Genomic DNA, 20,051 nt, shown 5'->3' on the forward strand with positions numbered 1-20,051 from the left:
TGTTGGTGTGTTTAAAATGATGTTCCAACATCCATATTTATAGAAAATTTCTAATCTGGTAGTTGTAATTTTACTATGAAATTACGACGAAAATTAATTGTATGGCCAAAAAAAAAACGTGAGCCACCTACCAAGTTGGTGGATTCAAAATTTCCTCGTTAAGTACACGTAAAATATTTCGTCGTAAAGCACTCGCGAAATTTACGTGGCTTTTACGAGGAAAAACTATTTCCTCGTAAAAGCCACGTCAGTTTACATCGTCTTTACGACGAATTTTTTTTGTCGTTAACTTACGACGAAATAACGATGCTTTTCTTTCTCAACGTAATTTCCTCGCAAAATCAACGTTTTTTTACGAGGAATATTTTTCCTCGTTAAACTTCCTCGGTAAAGATACGTTTTCTTGTAGTGTAAGAAAAACCTGTATTCTCGGATGATTTACAATGGTTGTGAGATGAGCTAGGTGCCTGAGTCATTAGAAACCCTTGAGTCTAGAGATGGATAATTTTAGTACTTATATTATAATACTTTCTTTTTTGAGTCCTCTACAATTTGATTGGAAAGGAAATTTCCATTGTAAGCAATTTGATTGAGACGTGAAAAAGATTTCAAATCTTCAAACTAAGTCAAAATTGGTTTACTAGTTCATCGTGGTTTTTATTGGTTCAGCTAATTTGGTTAAGATAAACCGGGTATGGAACATGGTTTTTAGTAGGAGAGGCTACGGTTGTGATAGGCACCACTATAGTAAGCACCACGCATCAACAATTTTCTTTGAGCTGGTCTTCAAGATGTTTTGGCCCGATGGTTGAATATCCTTCAAACACACACACACACACACACAAAATACACCAGACTATTCAACCATCGGGCCAAAACATCTTGATGGTATTAGATATATAAGAGTTTAAGAAGATAGATTTTAGCTTTGCTCCAGAGTGTATAAACCATTGACCAAGATGGTATCTAGAAAAGATGAATACCATCATGATCATATAAAAGAAAGAATAGCTTATTACTTTTAAACAAAACCAGTTGAAAATTTAGGGCCAGATCTCATGAGAACATAAAGAGCCAAACTAGATATGTTACAAAATCGCAAACAAAATAAGAATAATTAAGCTGAACTACAACGAGCACCTTTTGATCGGATTGGTTGGCTCAGTAACATTTGGACAAACTAAGATAGATCTATCTTTTTGCAACAAACAACTTTCCAAATCTTATTGCAATATTGTGATACTAATTTGTTCAAAAAAAAATTGTGATACTAATTAAGAAATATAACTTTATTTGCACAAAGGAAGTAGCTTTGGATGCGATCCAAAGCTCTTCTTCGTTCTTTTTGATACAGATGGTATAGAGAGGTGACAATGGAACGAGGACTGGACCACCATGCATGAAATACACATGTATCTTACAACGAACTTAAACGGCTTGTACTATTATTTTATTTTTGCCAAGTGTTTGTCATAACTTGAGATAGGACAGATGAGAAGTTCCGTTGAGGCCTTTCTTAACGTATCCCTTTGTGTATTCTTCTAAAGTGAAGTCTCTGTAGATTGGAGGGTTTTCTTCAGAGAGAAGCTCTTTGATTGGTCCATATACAGTTGAATTTGGAAGCAAATTCGTGGTGAAAAAGCTCGCGACTGAAATCCTCGTTTCAGTTCTGTTCGAAAGCACTCTGTGCTCTGCGCTTATGAATTTGTCATTCGTTATTAGCTGCATATCAAAGACATCTCTCAGATTCTCAACAAAAGCAGACATTGTTTGTTATAAAAAAACATGCAAAGTGCTTGTGAACAAATGTGAATTAACTTCGAAAAACTAAATTACAAAAGACTTAAAAACACGATTGAATCAATTATCGGTTTTATGGTTCGTATATTAATTATTAATTATGTGAATTATAATTTACAACAGTTTAGATTCGTATTTATATTACTTCAAAATCTGTAATTTATTTTCTCTTTAGAAAAAACATCATAAATTATAATTATGTGAATTATAATTTACAACAGTTTAGATTCGTATTTATATTTTCACTTCGAAAATCAACACAAAGAATGGATCAATGAGCTATTACCTGCATGAAATCTCCGATGTTGATAACAAGAGCCCCTGGAATGGGTGAGACATCGACCCAACAGTCTTGATGAAGAATTTGAAGGCCACCGACTTGGTCTTGAAGGAGAATGGTGAGGAAGGAGTTGTCAGAGTGATGGTTTGTGCCGATAGTTAGGTCTGGTCGAGGACAGGGAGGGTAATAATGGCATATCATAAACAAACCCTTCATACAATCCATGCTCTTAAGCCTATCAAAACTCAAACCAAGAGCTTCTGACAAGAGTTCAAAGAGCAAATCACCTAAACTCATCATATGCTTCCAGTGTTCGATCGTAGCATCCCTAATTCAAATAATATAAATGATGTTACAGTTACAAATTTCTCAACATGGATAAATTGGTATTTAGTTATTCATATAATATATGTATATATATATATATTATGATTTAGAACTACTATATCATTTTATATACAGTATTAATTTCTAAACGATAATATTTTGTATAATTTCTTGAAAGATAAAACAAAACTAGGTTTCTACCTGCAAACCACTGGGAGCTCTTCAGGGGTTGGGGGATCAGGAGACATGTAACAGGCGAAACTGTCTCTCCAGTTAACGCATGCAGTAGAACTATACAGATCAAAGTTACTATTGTAGACAAATTTCTTGGTGGCTTCACGCGAGAAGTAAGACTTCTTAACCTCGAGATCTTGCTCAAAAAACCTTCGAACTCCATCTCTCATCTCTTCAAGAACGCTTAAAGGAACACCATGGTTGACCACCTGAAAAAAACCCCACTTCTCTGCCGCATCTTTGATCTTCTCAACGACACGTGGACGTGACACGTGGATGTCTGCGAAGTCGATGATAGGGATTGCAAGATTCGAGGAAGAAAGAGAGGGTTTCTTATCCGATAAGGTACCTTGTGGGAGACGGAAGATACGAGGAACTTCGGTGATGTGAGCATCAACGAGACCTTTCACACCTTCTTTTGTCTCGTCGAAAGCTTTGCGCTCATTGTAAGAGTCGAAGTCTTTGCTCTCCATTTTCTGTTCTTTAACCTTATTCAAGATTTCTCACAAAGGTTGTGTCTTATGTATAAAAAAGAAGAACGTTCTGGATCTTTGGTTTATGTGTTTGTTCTTGTGGTGGTTGAGGGAGTGTCTCTTATATAATATTTTGGTCATGAGGTGAAGGAAGACAAGATAGGTACCTTTGGTGCATGGGACCGACAATGACCATTGATGACATTGTCCGTTTTGGTTGATGATGACTGTAAATGATGTCATCATAAACATTCACAACTAGGTCATGCTGACATCAACATAAACTCATAAAGCATCATGCCTCAAGTGAAGTGTTTTTTTTTTCTTTCTTTTTGCTAAATTATATAACTCAAGTGAAGTGTTCTCATACGTTATGTCCGAGCCCGATTGGTAACAGATTAGTACAGTTTTATATGAAAGGAAAGTCTTTTATTTAGCAGATGAAAGGTCAGAAAAATAAAAAATAAAAGCAAAATGCATATGTTATGGACAATATCTTTTTTTTGGCTTTCAAGCTGGGATTTCCTAGCGTAGATGTATATTAATAAACCATTAGTATTAATAATAGGCCAATGGAGCTTCAACAGATTAGTATCATTATCTTAGTTATAAAAATTAGTATCATCAACATGAACTATTCATCAAATTAGAAAAACTATTCATCAAATTATTTTATAAAATCCATTGTAATATAACAATATTATCTCTACAAACTTCAGTTCAATTTGTATTTTGCTACCTTTGTTTTCATTCACTCATTATTTAGTCGATTTTATGTTTGGCTTAGTTTCATAAATTATTGATTTATTTCTTTATGAATTAATAGTTATTTTTTATAGGTGAATAATCTAGTTACAGGTGAATTTTGATTTTTTTTTAATATAAAACTATAAAATCTAAAATCCAGTTTAATTATATTTGAATTTAATTAAATTGTCATGGGATTTTTGTTTGCAAATAATTTAATTAAAAATATTCCAAAAATATTTTCGGTTCTACAAATTACAAATTGAACATGGAAGCTGGTAAGTAAATGCACAAATATTGCAACAACGTTTTTGTTACTACTTTTTTAGAAAAACCATATCAATGAAGTTCTCTTTAGAGAAACCTTATCAATGAGGTCCTCATTACTTCATCAACATTACCAAATTTCAAACATAAAACACATTTTCAAGACAAGAAACGAAAGAAACAAATGTAACTATGCAACGAAACCGAACATGAATCTTAGTTTATCAATTTCACAAAAACTAATCAGATTCTCTAACTCTTTTCTTTTGGCAGATGAGTATAACAATCGTGTTGATTAGTTTCTACATGTGTGTTTTATTATAGAAAAATAAAAGTAAAAAGCGGTCTGCTGAAGTATGATGCTTTTCTCTTGGAGCATCCTCTCCACTACGAGAAATGGATTGAATATGAAAATGCTGAGAATAGTTTGGGGTCAAAGGGTAATGCATATAACGTGTATGAAAGAGCCTTTGAGATACTCACACATTTGGTTGATCTTTGGGTACATTACTGCAAAGAGTCCATCAACAGTAATTGGCTTCACAACGACATCAAAAACCTCTTTACTCGGGTTACACTTATAGTTGGAAACGACTATAATGCATCTCTGCTGTGGAACACAATCATTGGGTTTAAGACAAAACACGATGACTGGAACCGGCTTGCCATGGTCTACACTAGTCTTTTGATGCATCTTACTCAGCATCTTGATGACTACTTGACCCGGTAATTTCCAACGACTTAGTTAAACCATTTCCAGTGTGTATTTCATCTGCGCCTATAGGCCCGAGTATTGGGTTCGGTATGTATTATGCATGCATAAACGTCACCTTGATCACTATGTGGATAAGCTCATTGATCGAGCAACCAAATTGGTTTTTCCCAAGGTATGAAGTAGTTTCTCTATAAAAAAATTTTAATCACATATGTTTTGTTGTGTGTTCATCACAGTATTCTATCAACATAAATCATATATTTCAGATAAATGATGCTTTAAAGGTTCTCAAGCCCCTGCTCAATGGTGGAAACGATGACAAAGTTCTTTCACAAGCATGCTTGGTTCTCTTCAGATGAACTCTTACTTTTCTAGTTTTATTTTTTCTTCCTGGTTCTCCCTAACGTGTCTATAGAGTCGTTGGAAACATAGTGAAGTGTGTTGAATCTTTTTTCACAGGTAAGAAGAGTAATTCTTTATGTTTTGTGTTTTTGCTTTACTATTTTGACAACAATTTTGTTTGTTTGTTTTGTAGTTTATCACTGACAGTGATGTGCTTACGAGACTCTACCAGTTGCTTGCAAGAGATGACACCGAAGGTATCCAAAAGAGATTTTGTTGGATAATTTCGAGACTAACTAATGGGAAAGGAGCTCCGATAGAGGTATTAACCTTTTTTCTGCTATAAATGACAAAAAAGACAGAATTGTTCACAGAAAATAGTAGTGACTGTTTTTAATCATATTGTACAGGATGTGCTTGGGACTGAGATATATGACAAGACTGTTAATGTCTTGAAGATGAGAAAAAGCAGCACATGCGGTATGTTATTCGGTAGTAACTAGTCGTCAGCTTCAAAAGAAAACACTTTGGCTCTTGTGACGTGAGACTATCTTTTGTTAATAAAATGTCTATCAACTTAGTAATTTTTGTTATTGTCGTCTGAGTCATTTGAAGTATAAGATTTGATCTTGTGATGTGAGACTATCTTTTGTTATTAAAATGTCTTCAACTTAGTAGCTTTTGTTATTGTCGTCTACTCAAGTGCATAATGGTACATGTTTTTGTTGCAATCTTTTTTCTTTCTCTAGTGTTCCACTCTGTAAGAACTTGCTTGTGGCCATCATCAAAATGAATTTCTTCATAAATTGTACAAAGTATGTATATTCCTATTTTATAGTATGGTTGTAATCCAATGGACAAGCTTAGTATGCATGATTATAATATGATATCACATCAATAAATTTGTCGTATATATATGACCTGAATTTTTGATAAAGGTTATCTCTAAATAATATAGACCGTTAATTAATTTTGTGATAATTATAATAAGAGACTGGCTAATTATTCAAAAACATATTATCTTTTTTAAAAACTAGAATGTGATTCTTTCCATTCTATGTGGCACACAAAATCTCATAAAATTAAATAGATTTGGTTAGTCTAAAGTTGGTATAGAAAAAAGTTATATTATCTCGTTGGTTTGAAGTTAATTTGGTCTTTATTATTTTTTGTTTTGAAAATTTGCAATCAGTTCAAAAATTTAAAAGGTTTTATCTCGAGTTAGGGGTCTGAACCTCATAACATACAATTTCTTGTAAATTATAAAGATGTGAAGTTTTCTGTAAGTTTCAAAATGTTGCAACTTGTTAGCATAATAATTACATTTTGGAGTCGTTATTCATAGAGTCGTTTATAATACTTCATATATTAAAGATAATTGGTTATCATTTGTAACATAAATATAGATTAGACGATATAATTTGATTCGATCGGTAGTAAAATAAAGAGACATACCAGCATTGCCGAAACATACAAACTAATCGGATATTTGTAGAAACCAAAAATGAAAAGAGGAATAGAGAGAAGTTAACATAAAAGAATATAGTCAAACTTATAAATTTATAAGATATACTAGTCAAAAGGAAAAATACTTCAAATACTTAAAAGAATTGGAAAAATAATACTATAAGATTCGATCGTATACCCAACATACAAGCCAAGCACACTTAATTGAACACATCCCTCTATATAAAACACATACTCACAGTCACCCTCATAGACAAAAACAAAAAGGCAGCAAGAAACACTAGCGATGTCGTCCACAGCAAGAAACCGAAAGTCGAGTAGGCTGCAGCGGCGGGCTCCACCGCCTCTAAAGATAAACCCATCCGTTGCAAACTGGAAAATTGTTATTCCTCTTTTACCACCTACGGAGTCACCGCCACAGAAGCCACCAACGGCAATGAAGAGGGAGGAGCAACGGTGGGGGAAAGAGGTGGAGAAGCCGCCGGTTTTCAAGAAGTGGCAACACCCAGCGGCTCCGTTTTACTACCAGCCAGGGCCGTCGTCTAATCAGCCGTTTGCATGGCCAAACTAATTAACGGTCTCTTAATACTATAGGGCTACCACGTACATGCATATATATACATATATATGCTTTTTATGCCGACCACATAGGTTAATAACCATATAAAAATATAACTGATTATGTAGCGTATACATATATCAGCTTTATGCAATAACTATATATGTGTTTTTTACTTTTTACTTTTAATGAAAGATGCAATAATATATGTGTAAGATGAGTTACCAGTTTAATCATAGTTGTCAATTTGTCAGCCCATTTTTCATTTGTGGTTGGATTTTTAGAGTATTCTAAGCCCATGTCAGGATACCTCCTTAACTCTCTCAGATGACAAGGCTTAAAAATTGAGATAGTAGTAAGTGTGAAAAAGTTAACTACCATGTAAGCAAAAGGAATGGTTCAGACGTGTTACATACTTGCATGTTAGATAACGGAATTAGAAGTTCAATGTGTCGGGCGATATTTTTTTCCTGTTATTGTCCCATCGATGTCGTTAAATGTTTAAAGGAAGAAAACTAGTTACACCCAAAAAGAAAAACTGATTAAGACTTACAACTTATTAGCTCCTTTGTAAAATATTGATAATTTAGATTAGCTATCTTTAAACAGGACTCGCTGGACTTTTCAAAACTTCAAAGAATGCATATATTAGAGTCTATCTAGGTGTAAAAATACTAGTGATTTTCAGATCCAAATATAAACAAGTTAAGGTATACTATTTGTCTAAAAACAGAAATATAATATTGCAAGAAGATTTGTTTCTTAATAAAGTAAATATTTCTTTCACTCAAATATATACCATCTTAAATCTAACCGCGTCAAGTCTTTTTTTTTTTTTCAATTTAATCATAAAACTGTTTACAATTTCATATCATAAGTATTTCTTCTAATATACATTTATTCTGAACTAAAAAATACAACAAAAAATAGATTTGTGAAGCAAAACTAAACTAAATATGTTATGAATTATTTAATTATACAAGTTGAATATAGTAGTAATAAAACAAAAAAAAAAATCCAATTAAATAAATGTAAATTTTTTTTAACTATAACATAAATAAAAATAATTAAGAGTTACTAATCTCTTAAGAGAGTTTTATTCGTGTGTGTGTTATGTCCATGAGCTGTTTCGTGCGACCTCCCTCTCTCTCTATTCCTATTTATCTCTCTTTCTTCCTTCCGTCGTCATCTTTGGTTTCTCTCGAGCTGCCATTAACCTATTCAAAGGAATAAGCCTCTCTCTTCCCACCATCACAGGTTCGCTTCGATCTACACGATCACCCCCTTTAAGCCCCCTTCGCTATCCATTTCCTTATCGTTCTGATTTCGCCAGGGCTCAGGCTCCTGTAATCAAAAACCGCTCTCTAACCCGAGAGAGAGAGCTGTTATTTTCGATTTTTTTCGATCGTTGATTTTATCTTGGGTTTGGTTTAGGTTTCCGATTTCTAGATGAAATTGGGCGGTTTCTCTGGAGATTGTAGTTGATAAAGAAATCAAATATTGGATTATTATTGTTGTTGTTCAAATCTTGATTTTGAGATTGGAGTTTAGGGTTTATTGCCCCCTTTTGATTATCTCATGTGAGGTTTAATGGCTTGGATTCATTTCTAGAACTGAATTAAAGTTTGAGAAAGAGCCCAGATCGCTCAATATGATCCCAATTGTACTCAAGAGGCAGATGATCACTATTAGCGATCAAATTAATTGCTTGAATCAGCTAGTTTGATTCATTAGAGTGTAAACTTGCCTTGGCATATTGTTTTAACACTTAGTCTTATTAGTTTTCTTTTTTTTGCTTGTTTTTTTTTTAATTTATAGTTGAAGTAGGGAGAGAGCTTTGACGGGAAAAAAGTTTCATATTGGGGAATGGCAGAGACTGTTGATGAGGATTCTGGAGTGGGGAGATCAGTAGAGGCGAGTACAAATGGACAATACAGTCTATCAGGAGAAGCACTCTCTCAGTGGAGGTGTTCTACTCAAGTGGAGAATGGGACTCCTTCGACTTCCCCTTCTTACTGGGATACCGATGATGATGATGACTATGGTACGTGTTTCCACTTTGTATCACTTGGTTGTGGTGGCTATCTTCAAAATGAATTTATTCACACGTTTTACAAAGTGATAAGTGGTTGGCCAGATGTGACCACCACAGTCCATGCAGTTGTCTCTCAAGTTTAAATTGTTCTTTTTGTGAAGTTTGCATCACATCTAAAAAACCGGCTACTTCCTCTCTTATATGTATCATATACATGTGCCTTATTATACTTCTATAATCTTTTCCCAGGCCTTAGACCGTCTCAATTATTTGTGAAACATAAATGGAAGATAGAGAAATTCTCAGAAATCAAGAAAAGGGAGCTCCGTAGCAGTGTTTTTGAAGCTGGCGGCTACAAATGGTACATAACATATTTTAATCTTTCCCATCCTTAAATTTTGTCTCACAGTTAAAACTTAAATTTGTTACCTTTATCTTAATTTTGTCAGGTATATATTAATTTATCCCCAAGGATGTGATGTTTGGCATCATCTCTCCTTGTTCCTCTGTGTTGCAAATCATGAAAAACTTCTTCCAGGTTAGTTATTTTTTTCTCCTGTGGTCTGTGTGGTCCCCTTTTTCTCCCTCTGGATTGCATGGTCATGTAGGTTCTTTTGTTATCTTTGAGACAGGCTGGGGTCATTTTGCTCAGTTTACTATTGCTGTGGCGAATAAAGATCCAAAGAAATCCAAATTTTCAGGTGAGTTTTTGAGCTCTAATTTTGCTTGCCCCTTTTTAAATATGCAGACATTTGAACTCACCTCTTGCAGATACGCTGCACCGGTTCTGGAAGAAGGAGCATGATTGGGGCTGGAAAAAGTTTATAGAGTCACAGAAATTAAATGACGGGTTCGTAGATGATTCCGACTGTCTTACCATCGAGGCTCAAGTTCAGGTTATCAGGTAATGCGAGACTCACCTCACCTCTGTGTAGACTGTAGAGCCTGACTAAAAGTTACCTCGTCTATTTTGTCCATGCTACCATTAACTTACATCTCCACAAGTTCATAAGTTCTCAATTTTAATATAGGAACGTGTTATTTATTTCCGGTGTCACTGATTTATGTATTGTGGTTAATAACTCTGTAATTGGTCCTTGCAGGGAGAGGGTGGACCGACCTTTTCGGTGCCTTTATCGTGGGTATAGGAGAGAGCTTGTTAGGGTGTATTTGACAAATGTGGTGCAAAATTGCCGACTTTTTGTGGAAGAGAAGAGAAGCAAGCTTGAGAGGTTGATAGAGGACAAGGCAAGATGGACGAGGTATTTCACATTGCAACTTGTACCTTTAACTCTCTAGATTCCAAAAATGAGGAGGAAGTAGCTGTAGTTACCTTTACTGTTGAAGAAATCTTGCCATGCTTAGAATTATCTTGTTTCCACCATGCTTTTGGATCCCAAATATAAATTTGATTTAGTTTCACATTCAATTTTTTTTTATTTGGTGGCTGTGGCTCTCCACTATCTGGGATTTACACCCATCTAGTATAGAACTGTTGCCATAGTTCTATATTTCATCTAATATCTTTACCTCTCAAGTTAAGCAATTTTGCCTAAAAAAGGAATGGATTATCAATCCTTGGTTGCAGCTTCGGCGTTTTCTGGTTAGGGATGGACCAAAACTCTAGACGTCGGATGTCTACAGAGAAAATGGACGTAATCCTAAAAGGAGTTGTAAAACAGTTTTTCATAGAGAAGGAAGTTATAGCCACTTTGGTGATGGATTTCTTGTATAGCGGATTGAAGGCTCTTGAAGGCCAAACTAAGAGCAAGAAATCTAAGCCAAGATCGTTAGATCCCAAGGAATTGCCAGCTCCGCTTGTTACTGTGGACAAAGATATGTTCGTATTAGCTGATGATGTGCTGTTACTCCTAGAGAGAGCTGCCCTTGAACCCTTGCCTCCAAATTCGGATAAAGGTCCACGAAACCGTACAAAGGTCGGTTTCATGGGCTATATATATATATATATATATTTGGCAGAAATTCGTTTTTTTTTTTTTTTTTTCATTTTTCTGTTTAAGAGGACTTGTTGCATTGCCCTGAGGAATTTTTTTTTTGTTCTTCTATGCAAATTTAGGACGTCAATGATGGAGAAGATGACAACAATGAAGCCATTGAGCGTGATGAGAGACGTTTAACTGAGTTGGGACGACGAACTGTGGAGATATTTGTTCTTAGCCATATCTTCAAGTAACAATACACTCAATATGTCTCTATACGGTATTCCATTGTCTTTGTCCTTCGCTGCGCTTATGTAATCGTACTTGAATATCTGTAACAACTGCAGCAGCAAAATCGAGGTTGCATATCGTGAAGCTGTTGCGCTAAAAAGGCAGGAAGAACTAATTCGTGAGGAAGAGGAAGAGTGGTTGGCAGAAACCGAACAGAGGGCCAAAAGGGGAGCAGCAGAGAGAGAGAAGAAATCTAAGAAGAAACAGGTGTGATACTTTCTTCAGTTCCAAAAACAAATTTTACTACTTCTGCTTGTCTTATACAGCTTAGTGAATGTTGATAAGAGTTTCTTTGGTTGTTGCACATTCATAGGCGAAACAGAAACGGAACAGAAACAGAGGGAAGGACAAAAGGAAGGAAGAAAAGGCGACTTTTGCAACACATGAGAAGGATCTCGAGGAAGAAAAGGATTCTGTCGCAGAGAAAGCAGAATCCCTAGTTGAAAAAACTGATACTCTTGGAGATGTATCCGACATTTCTGATTCTGTGGATGGTTCGGCCGAGATTCTTCACCCTGATTTAGAAGATGGGGACAGTAGTTCTGCTCATTGGGATACTGCCGCCTTAGGGAGCAGCAGAGAAAACGACATTTCCATATCTGCACCCAATGGAATTGCAGAAAGAAAGAATCAGTCCAATATGGAAGATAGTTCATCGACTTGTTCTAACGATTCCATCAGGTCTGGGTTTACCAATGGGTCCTCCTACACAGGGAATGCCTTGATTTTCCGAAACCAGAATTCGCCAAACAAGTAAGTTTAGTTTTGACCTCCCCTTGCTCCTTTTGTGTGTTCTGATTTCCTGATGGTGAGACACCTTGTGATTTGCAGAGGAAAGAACCAACCAAGGAGTCAGAATTCTACTTCCGAGTCTGGTTGGGTTGTTGTCTCCCACAACCAGGAGCCAGAGAGCTCTCGGAATCGTAGTCCCGTGGGAAAGGTTGGTCACTCATGGTTTTAAATTATTAGATAACAAGTGAGTTGCTTATTAAATTATTACAAATTACCTTTTTCAGGTACAAAACGTGGCTCAAATCATTGTGAACTCGGTTGACATGGATCGACCTAAAGAGAAGAGCGCTGCTGTACTTACTTCTCCAAGAACTGCTGCCAAGAATCCTTCACCACTAACTCAGCCAAAACTGGAGAAAAAGAACGTTTCAGTGGCACCAAACAAGAAAGTAATGCCAGCAAGTGGACCACCTTCATCAAATCAAGTAGTGCCGCCTTCTTCAGATATTGGTCTCAGAGCTGATGTGCAAAAGATCCCTGCTCCAAAACAACCTGCAACAACAACTATAACAAGGCCTTCTAGTGCTCCAGTTATCCCTGCGATGCGACCTGCTCCTATTGTCGTCTCCTCGGCTCAACCAACAACATCCTTTCCTCGGTCGGTTAGCTCAGCTGGTCGTCTAGGTCCTGACTCTTCGCTACACAACCAGCAAACTTACACTCCTCAATCCTACAAACACGCCATAGTCGGCAACTCTCCTGGTTCATCATCTAGTTTCAACCTCCACCCAACCACATTGCCATCAGCATCTTACTCGCAAACACCGACATCATCTTATCAGTCAAGCTTCCCGTTCAGTCAAGATGGGCTCTTCCTGGGTGGAAGGAGTTTAAATTCTGTAAACATGGGAATGAACAACCCTTATGCACCCACCGTGACTAGCAATAGTTCTCGACAACAAGCACAAAACTTGATGACGGACGAGTTCCCTCACCTCGATATCATCAACGACCTGCTCGAAGACGAGAACTGCAGCAACATGGTGTTTAATGGAAGCATGTTCAGTTCACAACCCCAGATGCTGGACAGGCAATACTCTTACCATGGTGGTGGTGGTGCTGCTGATTTTGGCATCTCAGGTGAGTTACTGTCTGGTGGCAGATCCAGGAGTTTTGGAGAAGAGGGATACCACTACATGCCACATAATGGTCTCTCTGCAGCAGGAGGGCCATATGCAGCAGATGGTTTGATACCGACGCAGTGGCAAATGGCGAACGTGGACTTGTCTTTACTAGGTATGAGGAATAATAATAGTAACTTGGGGGATACAACAGCATACCATCATAACGCATACTTTGGTTTGGACTCTTCGAATCCGAGTTTTTCGTCTGGGGTTAATGGCTACACTGAGTTCAGGCCGTCCAATGGTCACTGAGTGCAGGCATCATGAAGAGGGGGGTGGATTATAGGGGTTTTCATGAATTTGGGATTTGTAACGTTTTCATATACTAAAAAAAGTTACCATGAAAATACATTTCCTGTAAAGAGAGTTTTCTTGTCTTCCTCTACTTTTCAAATGAATCTGGTTTTCTATAGTTTTCATATTTTTCTATAGACAAAACTTTTGTCCTGGAATTTCCTACAAATTTAGATGAATAATATAAATATTCCAGTTTTTGGTAGTAGTAATAATAGAAGGAAAAAGGAATTTTCGTAAATTAATTGGTGACTTTTTATTTTCGATTGACGATTGACTAAAGTTATTAGTGACATTTTCTCAATACACGATGAACGTACTATATCAGGTTCCTCGAAATAAAAAGATTAAAATTAGTTTTCACTTTCTCTACTATTTATAATGCACATATATGAATCAGAATTTTGAAAAGTTGATTACTAACGTAACCTAAGCATAATTTTACATACAATATGTAACCAAAGAGTTCTTGATTAATTCACAAAAAAAAAAAAAATTAACAATTCTTTGTAATCTTAATCGAACTTTTAATCTGAATTTTTTCAATCCATCGTTTGGATATTTAGTGGTTAATACATTTAATCTAGATTAGAGAAGGTTGTATAATTCACAAAACGAAGGTTTGTGCTAATATTAAAATAAAACGAATACAGAGACCCGAAATAATAAATAAAGAACTCTTAATACTAGGGCTCCCAAGTGTGTCTGATATATATAAAGAGTGTTAGCAAAACTAAACATCCTCCCTACTTTATCGCCTCCAAAGACTTCAACGCAGACCATCTTCTTGTAACCGTTTATCCTTCGCTGAGATCTAAAACATGGTGAGTTCTTCACTCTCCTCTACAATCTCTATACCTTATTCTCTAGTTTCATTTTCTGATTTAAAAAAAACTGTGAATGTAGGCTGATGTGGAACCAGAGGTTGCTGCGGCAGGAGTCCCGAAGAAGAGGACGTTCAAGAAGTTTGCCTTCAAAGGAGTCGATCTCGATGCTCTTCTCGATATGTCTACTGACGATCTCGTCAAGCTCTTCCCTTCTCGTATTCGCAGAAGGTAAAAATACAATTCTAAAAAAAAAAAGACTTTACACTGTTGTGTAATGGATGTTTTTATGTTTGTTCTGACATTTCGCTCTTGTCTGAAAATGGTTTAGGTTCTCTAGAGGTTTGACCAGGAAGCCTATGGCTCTCATAAAGAAGCTCCGTAAGGCTGTAAGTCATTTCTATCTCTCTGTTGGCGTAGTTGAATGATTGGTGGTGTTATTCGTAGTTCTAGATTAGCTAAGATTCTCATTTGTGAACATTTTCAGACAGATTGTGTCTTCTAGCTTGTTCATCTGATGTCTGAAGATTGTTCATGTGATTGTTGGATACGCTGTCTTAGTTTACATTTCAGACATTAATTTAAAACATGAGTTAGTTCTTGTAGTTTTAGAATGTCTTCGTTTAAACATTCTATTTGATTAACCATTCAACACTATTTTATGTTTAATTTTAATATTTATTTTATTTTGGGTTGGTAAATAGAAAAGGGAGGCACCGCAAGGTGAGAAGCCAGAGCCAGTGAGAACCCACCTGAGGAACATGATCATTGTCCCAGAGATGATCGGAAGCATCATTGGAGTGTACAACGGGAAGACCTTTAACCAGGTCGAGATCAAGCCTGAGATGATTGGTCACTACTTGGCTGAGTTCTCCATCTCGTACAAGCCGGTTAAGCACGGTAGGCCTGGTGTTGGTGCTACCCACTCCTCCAGGTTCATTCCCCTCAAGTGAGGAAGAGCTTGTTATACTCTGGGGAACGCGTTCCATCTTTTTACATGGTCTCTTGCCTTTGGTTTCTCAAAGTTTGTTTGACCCTTTTTGTTGTTGCTTTATGATGAAAACTTCGTTAGATACTTTCTCAACTATTATGTGATCAGGATCTTAAAAATCAAATTGTTTTGAGTTTAACTTTAATTTCACTATCAATTATACATTATCTACTCATAACGAACACGTAAGAGCATCCTCATTGAAGAGGATCTCTCACGTAAGAGCATGCTCATTCAAACCGTACACTTCATTGAGTTTAAGAGATGTTTAGGAGAAATTGAGTTGTTTGTTTCCCAATTTGAAGATAGGGAGAATAAAGGCGATAGAGAAATTAATCGAGACCCGGGGAAGGATTTCACGTGAATTTTAGAGTTTCTAACGGGCCGTCGCGGAACCTGAAATTGATTGTTGTACAGATAAAATGTCCATGAAACTAAATTATCTCGTAAAGGCCCAAATAACAAAATATATGTGATTATTAGAATAAATAAAAAACAGATTCGAGTATTTATTACTACTACTGATTGAGGAGTTTGCACAAAAGAAAAACTTTTAACAATGAAACTATTAGTTTTTAAATTATGTTAGTGATAATAAGTGACTATACATGTTTTGTATTCAGTCATATACTTAAATATATTTTGGTTTTTTATCCACTAATAATAATGATAATTAAGTATGACTCTCTTTGTGTGAGAACTGAGTACGCAAGTCTCGAATCAAATTCATATTTTGGTTTTAGTCTCGAGAACATTGGATATTTTTGCCAACTAAGACATCCATTTTAGGTAATCACAATTAAAATTTTGTTCTCTAATTCAGAGTGGGTTGTATCCAGTGTTTTTTTTGCTTGTTCATAAACTGTTTGAGTTTCTATCTACTGCTCAATAATGTATTATCTATAATATTAGTTTGCTGAAGAACCCTCTAGAGCGTCAACTTGTCAAATTAATTATCAACCCCATCAAACATCGAACATGCTTCTGCCTGATCCAAGAAGTTGATATAACTATTTAAATACTTATTTTCAAAACATTTCAACGTAATTAATTTACAAATGTTTGTGTTTACACATACATTGTTAGACATTTTCTATATTACTATATATATATATATATATATGCATGCATGTATGTTGAATCGATACATTCACGAAACTTTGACTTGTTCGTTTGGGATTCAACATTTTCTTCACGTGCTTCCTCGATTATCAATATTTACATTCTCATTTTCTTATTATAATATGTGAATATGACATTCTTGATAGTTTTTAACGTTGAACATAAAATTAATAAAGCTAATCAGAGAATTGAGAGACATCTGATAGCTCCATTATAATAGTAACCAACTTCAAACTTCACTTTTATATGGATATTTTAATTTTTGAAATCGAAAACCTACCATGGGTCATGTATATGACATAACTGTATCTAACATGTAGTTTGTTTCTGAAAGTTAAATGTACATAGTTTTATCTTTTAGTGGGATTGTAAAATTAATATAATCAAGATAATGGAAAATGAATTTATAAACAAATATGTTAAAATGTAGGAAAGAGACCCAGGAAGATGCACATGGCATTGCTCCCTCTCTTTCGCATGGGGTCCTCCTATTTATCTATTTTATTTCCTCCAACCAAAGCTAATTATAGCTTTGAGTACCGCCAACAAATCAAGATACCAATTAACAAAGTGCATCCTTTCCGATTTCATGATTACATTTGATATAATATAACATGTACATGTATGTTAGTATTTTGCCATCCTGATATATTAAGTTTCGAAACTATGCTCGGAGAAGTGTTACTTCTAGGACCTAGTTACTTCATTCATGGCTATGATTTTCAGCTTAAAGATGTATGAGCCGATCGAACAATCAACTCAGTCAATCAAAAAATATGTGCAGTATCATTTTCATTTAAAAAAATTTGGGCATTAATTGTCCTACTCATATACACATTTGTGGCAAAAATAAAAATGAAAGACAAACACAAAATATGTTCAAATTATTACATATTTTCATGCAAACGTCTCACATATTTAACTTAATAAATCCATTACACATAATAGCATTTAAATTGTATCTATATACCACATATAATTCAGATCAAAACAGACAATTAAAAAAGTAGATATCGAACAATGTTTTTCATCGTAAAAACACACACACAATTAACACTGATCATTGTGTTAACAAAATATATGGTCATTACCATATAGTCTCTTAACTTCAAGTTCTGCTCTTGCACTTCTCCATTGCTCTCGGAGCTGAAACGTTTTACAGTTATTAATCAACTAAAATTTTGCACATTAGTTATATATGTCATGTTTTACAATTACTATGACATACTAAGCGCAAATATAAAACAATATCATTGGTATAAAACTCATACCGAGACCAATGGCGTCAGATCCTTTCATGAGACGTAAACGCTTGCATGTATCAACGAACATTCTATTAAAATAATTTATTTAAGCAAAGGAAATGATCATTAATAAATTAAGGTCTATAATTAGATCATAATTAATAAGGAAGAAGAAGACGTACGGCCAAGGGACGTCGCCGACGAGCATCCAGTCACCGTCTTTGTCTTCATAAGAGGGAACATAGTCCCAAGTATTCACTAAAGCCATGTTCCTCTCATTCATGAAGTCTATCATTCCTTCTTCTCCTCCATATTTTCCTTCATTATTTTCTCAACAATATTAGTATTATTCTTACCTTCACATTAATATACAATGGATAAAGTTTAGCTATATATGTATACAAGTCTATAGCCTTTAATTACTTGAGTTTTTTTTTGTAAACCTTGAGTTGTTTGGACCCTAGGTGAGGACTTGTTTCCTTATCTTTATACTTGGCATTTATCATGATGCAACAACATACATTTTTAAAAAATAAAAAACAACATATAAAATATTAATTTTATAAAAAAATAAAAGCCATATATACTTGTTATGAATTAACTTACAACTTATGGACTTTTCCAATAGCTTACGCATTTTCGAAACTATTACCAATAGTTAAGTTAGCATATGAAATAATTGTCTGCTGGATGTAGTACCGTGAACATTGTAAATAACTAACCATCTTTTTCCTTTAATTAGTATAGTGACAACTAACAAGTATTATCAAAAGCCCGGTTGATAGATATATGCATGGAATCGTATATCTAGTAAGACATATATATACAACGTACCCATGGTAAAAGAGCTGAACATGTTGGACAAAGCATTAGAGAGTTCATCGTAGCTCTTATACATCTTCAAGTCGACTTTCCTCAAGTACGGTGCTCCGTCCATCGACACCTTCACAAACGAAGCCGTCTCCGTGCCACCGCTTGGTTTTTGGCACGAACCCATCACGTTCTTCCGGTATGACCTCACAGGTGGCCATCCCACAACTTGTGCCCTTCAAAATTATATATATAGAAAATTGGAAAACAGTTATATTATACAACCTTTGTATGAGAACATGTTTATATAAAGTGTAGTTAGCTCATAGTAAACCAGTTCTTACGTTATGTTCCAAATATGCTATATTTGCATGAGACTATATATGGTTTAACTGGTGAGAGAATTAGATTTTTTATTTTATTCCTGCGGACTTGCAACGTTATAAGAAAAAAATAAACCTTAGACATACTAATTAGATCATTTGAGTCTTTTTTTTTTAAACTAAGTTTAGCTACAATTTCTTTAAAAAGTGTCCGTTGTTTGCTCAAACTTTATACATCTTAATGAGGTTTTATCAACACAAAGAATAGTTATCGCTAGAAATAATATCTTGGAGGTCCATCAAATTTAATTTTCCGCATAAAGATAAGAAAAAGAAACTTGCGCGAAGATCGGAAAATAAATAGAAAAGGGGAACATAGTCAAATTACTTGGCAGGAGGCTTGGCGGGATCTTTGGGAGATGAACTCTTTTCCTTGGAAACAGAAGTCACGACGTCATGAGTCTTAGATCCTTCATTGCTTTCAGGTTCATTGTTCAGATTCAGCTTCAAATCAACTGTCTCCGAGAACCCTCTCTTGGTTCCAGTCACCGGAGCCCCCGTTTCTCCGCCGGGAAGACCAAGACACAGCTCAGTCTCTCTCAGATTCAGCTCGACAGTGCCCATCATTGTCAACCTCTCTTCTTCTTAATGTTCTTCTTCTTGGGAAGGTGATGAGGAAGATGGACAATTGATTTTAAAAAAAAACACACAAATAATACAAAGTGTGATGAGTCTCTATTATATCTCTCTCTAGGTGGTAGCTGCATGTGTATGTCGTATTTAAGAGATATTTGGATAAATGAGTCTTTGACACGTGGATGAATGTGAATCCTTTGATGGAGTGGTTTTATTCGATTTTACACTAATCGCTACTAGCTATTACTTAATTACTGTTGTTGAATCTCTTGTGATTTATTTTGTAGTTGTATATGACTGCATTTTTTGGTTGTGATATTTTTAATTATTCTTTCTAGGCTTACTTTCTTAAAATAAAACAAAGCTAAGATGTTAAAAAAAATTAACCTATATTCCAATTTATAATATTTATCA

At 35.3% G+C, this 20,051-nt stretch overlaps 5 protein-coding genes across 6 annotated transcripts; 3 read left to right on the top strand and 2 right to left on the bottom strand.

The window, feature by feature from the left end:
- Nucleotides 1-1,368: 1,368 nt before the first annotated feature.
- LOC106369242 (1-aminocyclopropane-1-carboxylate oxidase homolog 6) lies at nucleotides 1,369-3,215 on the bottom strand. Its single transcript, XM_013809365.3, has 3 exons — nucleotides 2,609-3,215; nucleotides 2,087-2,408; nucleotides 1,369-1,722 (listed from the first exon to the last, which is right to left on the bottom strand). Exons 1-3 carry the CDS (start codon nucleotides 3,112-3,114, stop codon nucleotides 1,471-1,473), a joined length of 1,080 nt encoding a protein of 359 aa, XP_013664819.2. The 5' UTR covers nucleotides 3,115-3,215; the 3' UTR covers nucleotides 1,369-1,470.
- A 2,019-nt stretch (nucleotides 3,216-5,234) lies between these two features.
- Nucleotides 5,235-7,431, top strand: BNAA09G50560D (uncharacterized protein At4g14450, chloroplastic). The gene has a single exon (XM_048741975.1). It carries the CDS (start codon nucleotides 6,939-6,941, stop codon nucleotides 7,221-7,223), a length of 285 nt encoding a protein of 94 aa, XP_048597932.1. The 5' UTR covers nucleotides 5,235-6,938; the 3' UTR covers nucleotides 7,224-7,431.
- Nucleotides 7,432-8,304: 873 nt separating this feature from the next.
- LOC106405974 (TNF receptor-associated factor homolog 1b-like) lies at nucleotides 8,305-13,885 on the top strand. Of its 2 annotated transcripts, none has more exons than XM_013846543.3 (13): nucleotides 8,305-8,468; nucleotides 9,030-9,255; nucleotides 9,496-9,607; nucleotides 9,696-9,784; nucleotides 9,879-9,947; nucleotides 10,018-10,150; nucleotides 10,350-10,508; nucleotides 10,835-11,183; nucleotides 11,324-11,436; nucleotides 11,534-11,684; nucleotides 11,791-12,230; nucleotides 12,309-12,417; nucleotides 12,494-13,885. In XM_013846543.3, the coding sequence occupies exons 2-13, from the start codon at nucleotides 9,078-9,080 to the stop codon at nucleotides 13,643-13,645; spliced, it is 3,054 nt and encodes a 1,017-aa protein (XP_013701997.2). In that variant the 5' UTR covers nucleotides 8,305-8,468; nucleotides 9,030-9,077; the 3' UTR covers nucleotides 13,646-13,885. The 2 variants fall into 2 exon arrangements, with proteins under 2 accessions (XP_013701997.2, XP_013701998.2); XM_013846544.3 differs by having other exon boundaries at nucleotides 11,537-11,684.
- A 473-nt stretch (nucleotides 13,886-14,358) lies between these two features.
- On the top strand, nucleotides 14,359-15,647 carry LOC106369246 (40S ribosomal protein S15-1). Its single transcript, XM_013809369.3, has 4 exons — nucleotides 14,359-14,511; nucleotides 14,594-14,742; nucleotides 14,843-14,900; nucleotides 15,216-15,647. Exons 1-4 carry the CDS (start codon nucleotides 14,509-14,511, stop codon nucleotides 15,462-15,464), a joined length of 459 nt encoding a protein of 152 aa, XP_013664823.1. The 5' UTR covers nucleotides 14,359-14,508; the 3' UTR covers nucleotides 15,465-15,647.
- Nucleotides 15,648-17,498: 1,851 nt separating this feature from the next.
- LOC106369247 (auxin-responsive protein IAA17) lies at nucleotides 17,499-19,828 on the bottom strand. Its single transcript, XM_013809370.3, has 5 exons — nucleotides 19,390-19,828; nucleotides 18,703-18,914; nucleotides 18,051-18,186; nucleotides 17,896-17,957; nucleotides 17,499-17,770 (listed from the first exon to the last, which is right to left on the bottom strand). The coding sequence occupies exons 1-5, from the start codon at nucleotides 19,626-19,628 to the stop codon at nucleotides 17,733-17,735; spliced, it is 687 nt and encodes a 228-aa protein (XP_013664824.1). The 5' UTR covers nucleotides 19,629-19,828; the 3' UTR covers nucleotides 17,499-17,732.
- Between the last annotated feature and the right edge of the window lie 223 nt (nucleotides 19,829-20,051).

This window comes from Brassica napus, chromosome A9, assembly GCF_020379485.1.
Source record: "Brassica napus cultivar Da-Ae chromosome A9, Da-Ae, whole genome shotgun sequence".
NCBI classification, from domain to species: Eukaryota; Viridiplantae; Streptophyta; class Magnoliopsida; order Brassicales; family Brassicaceae; genus Brassica; species Brassica napus.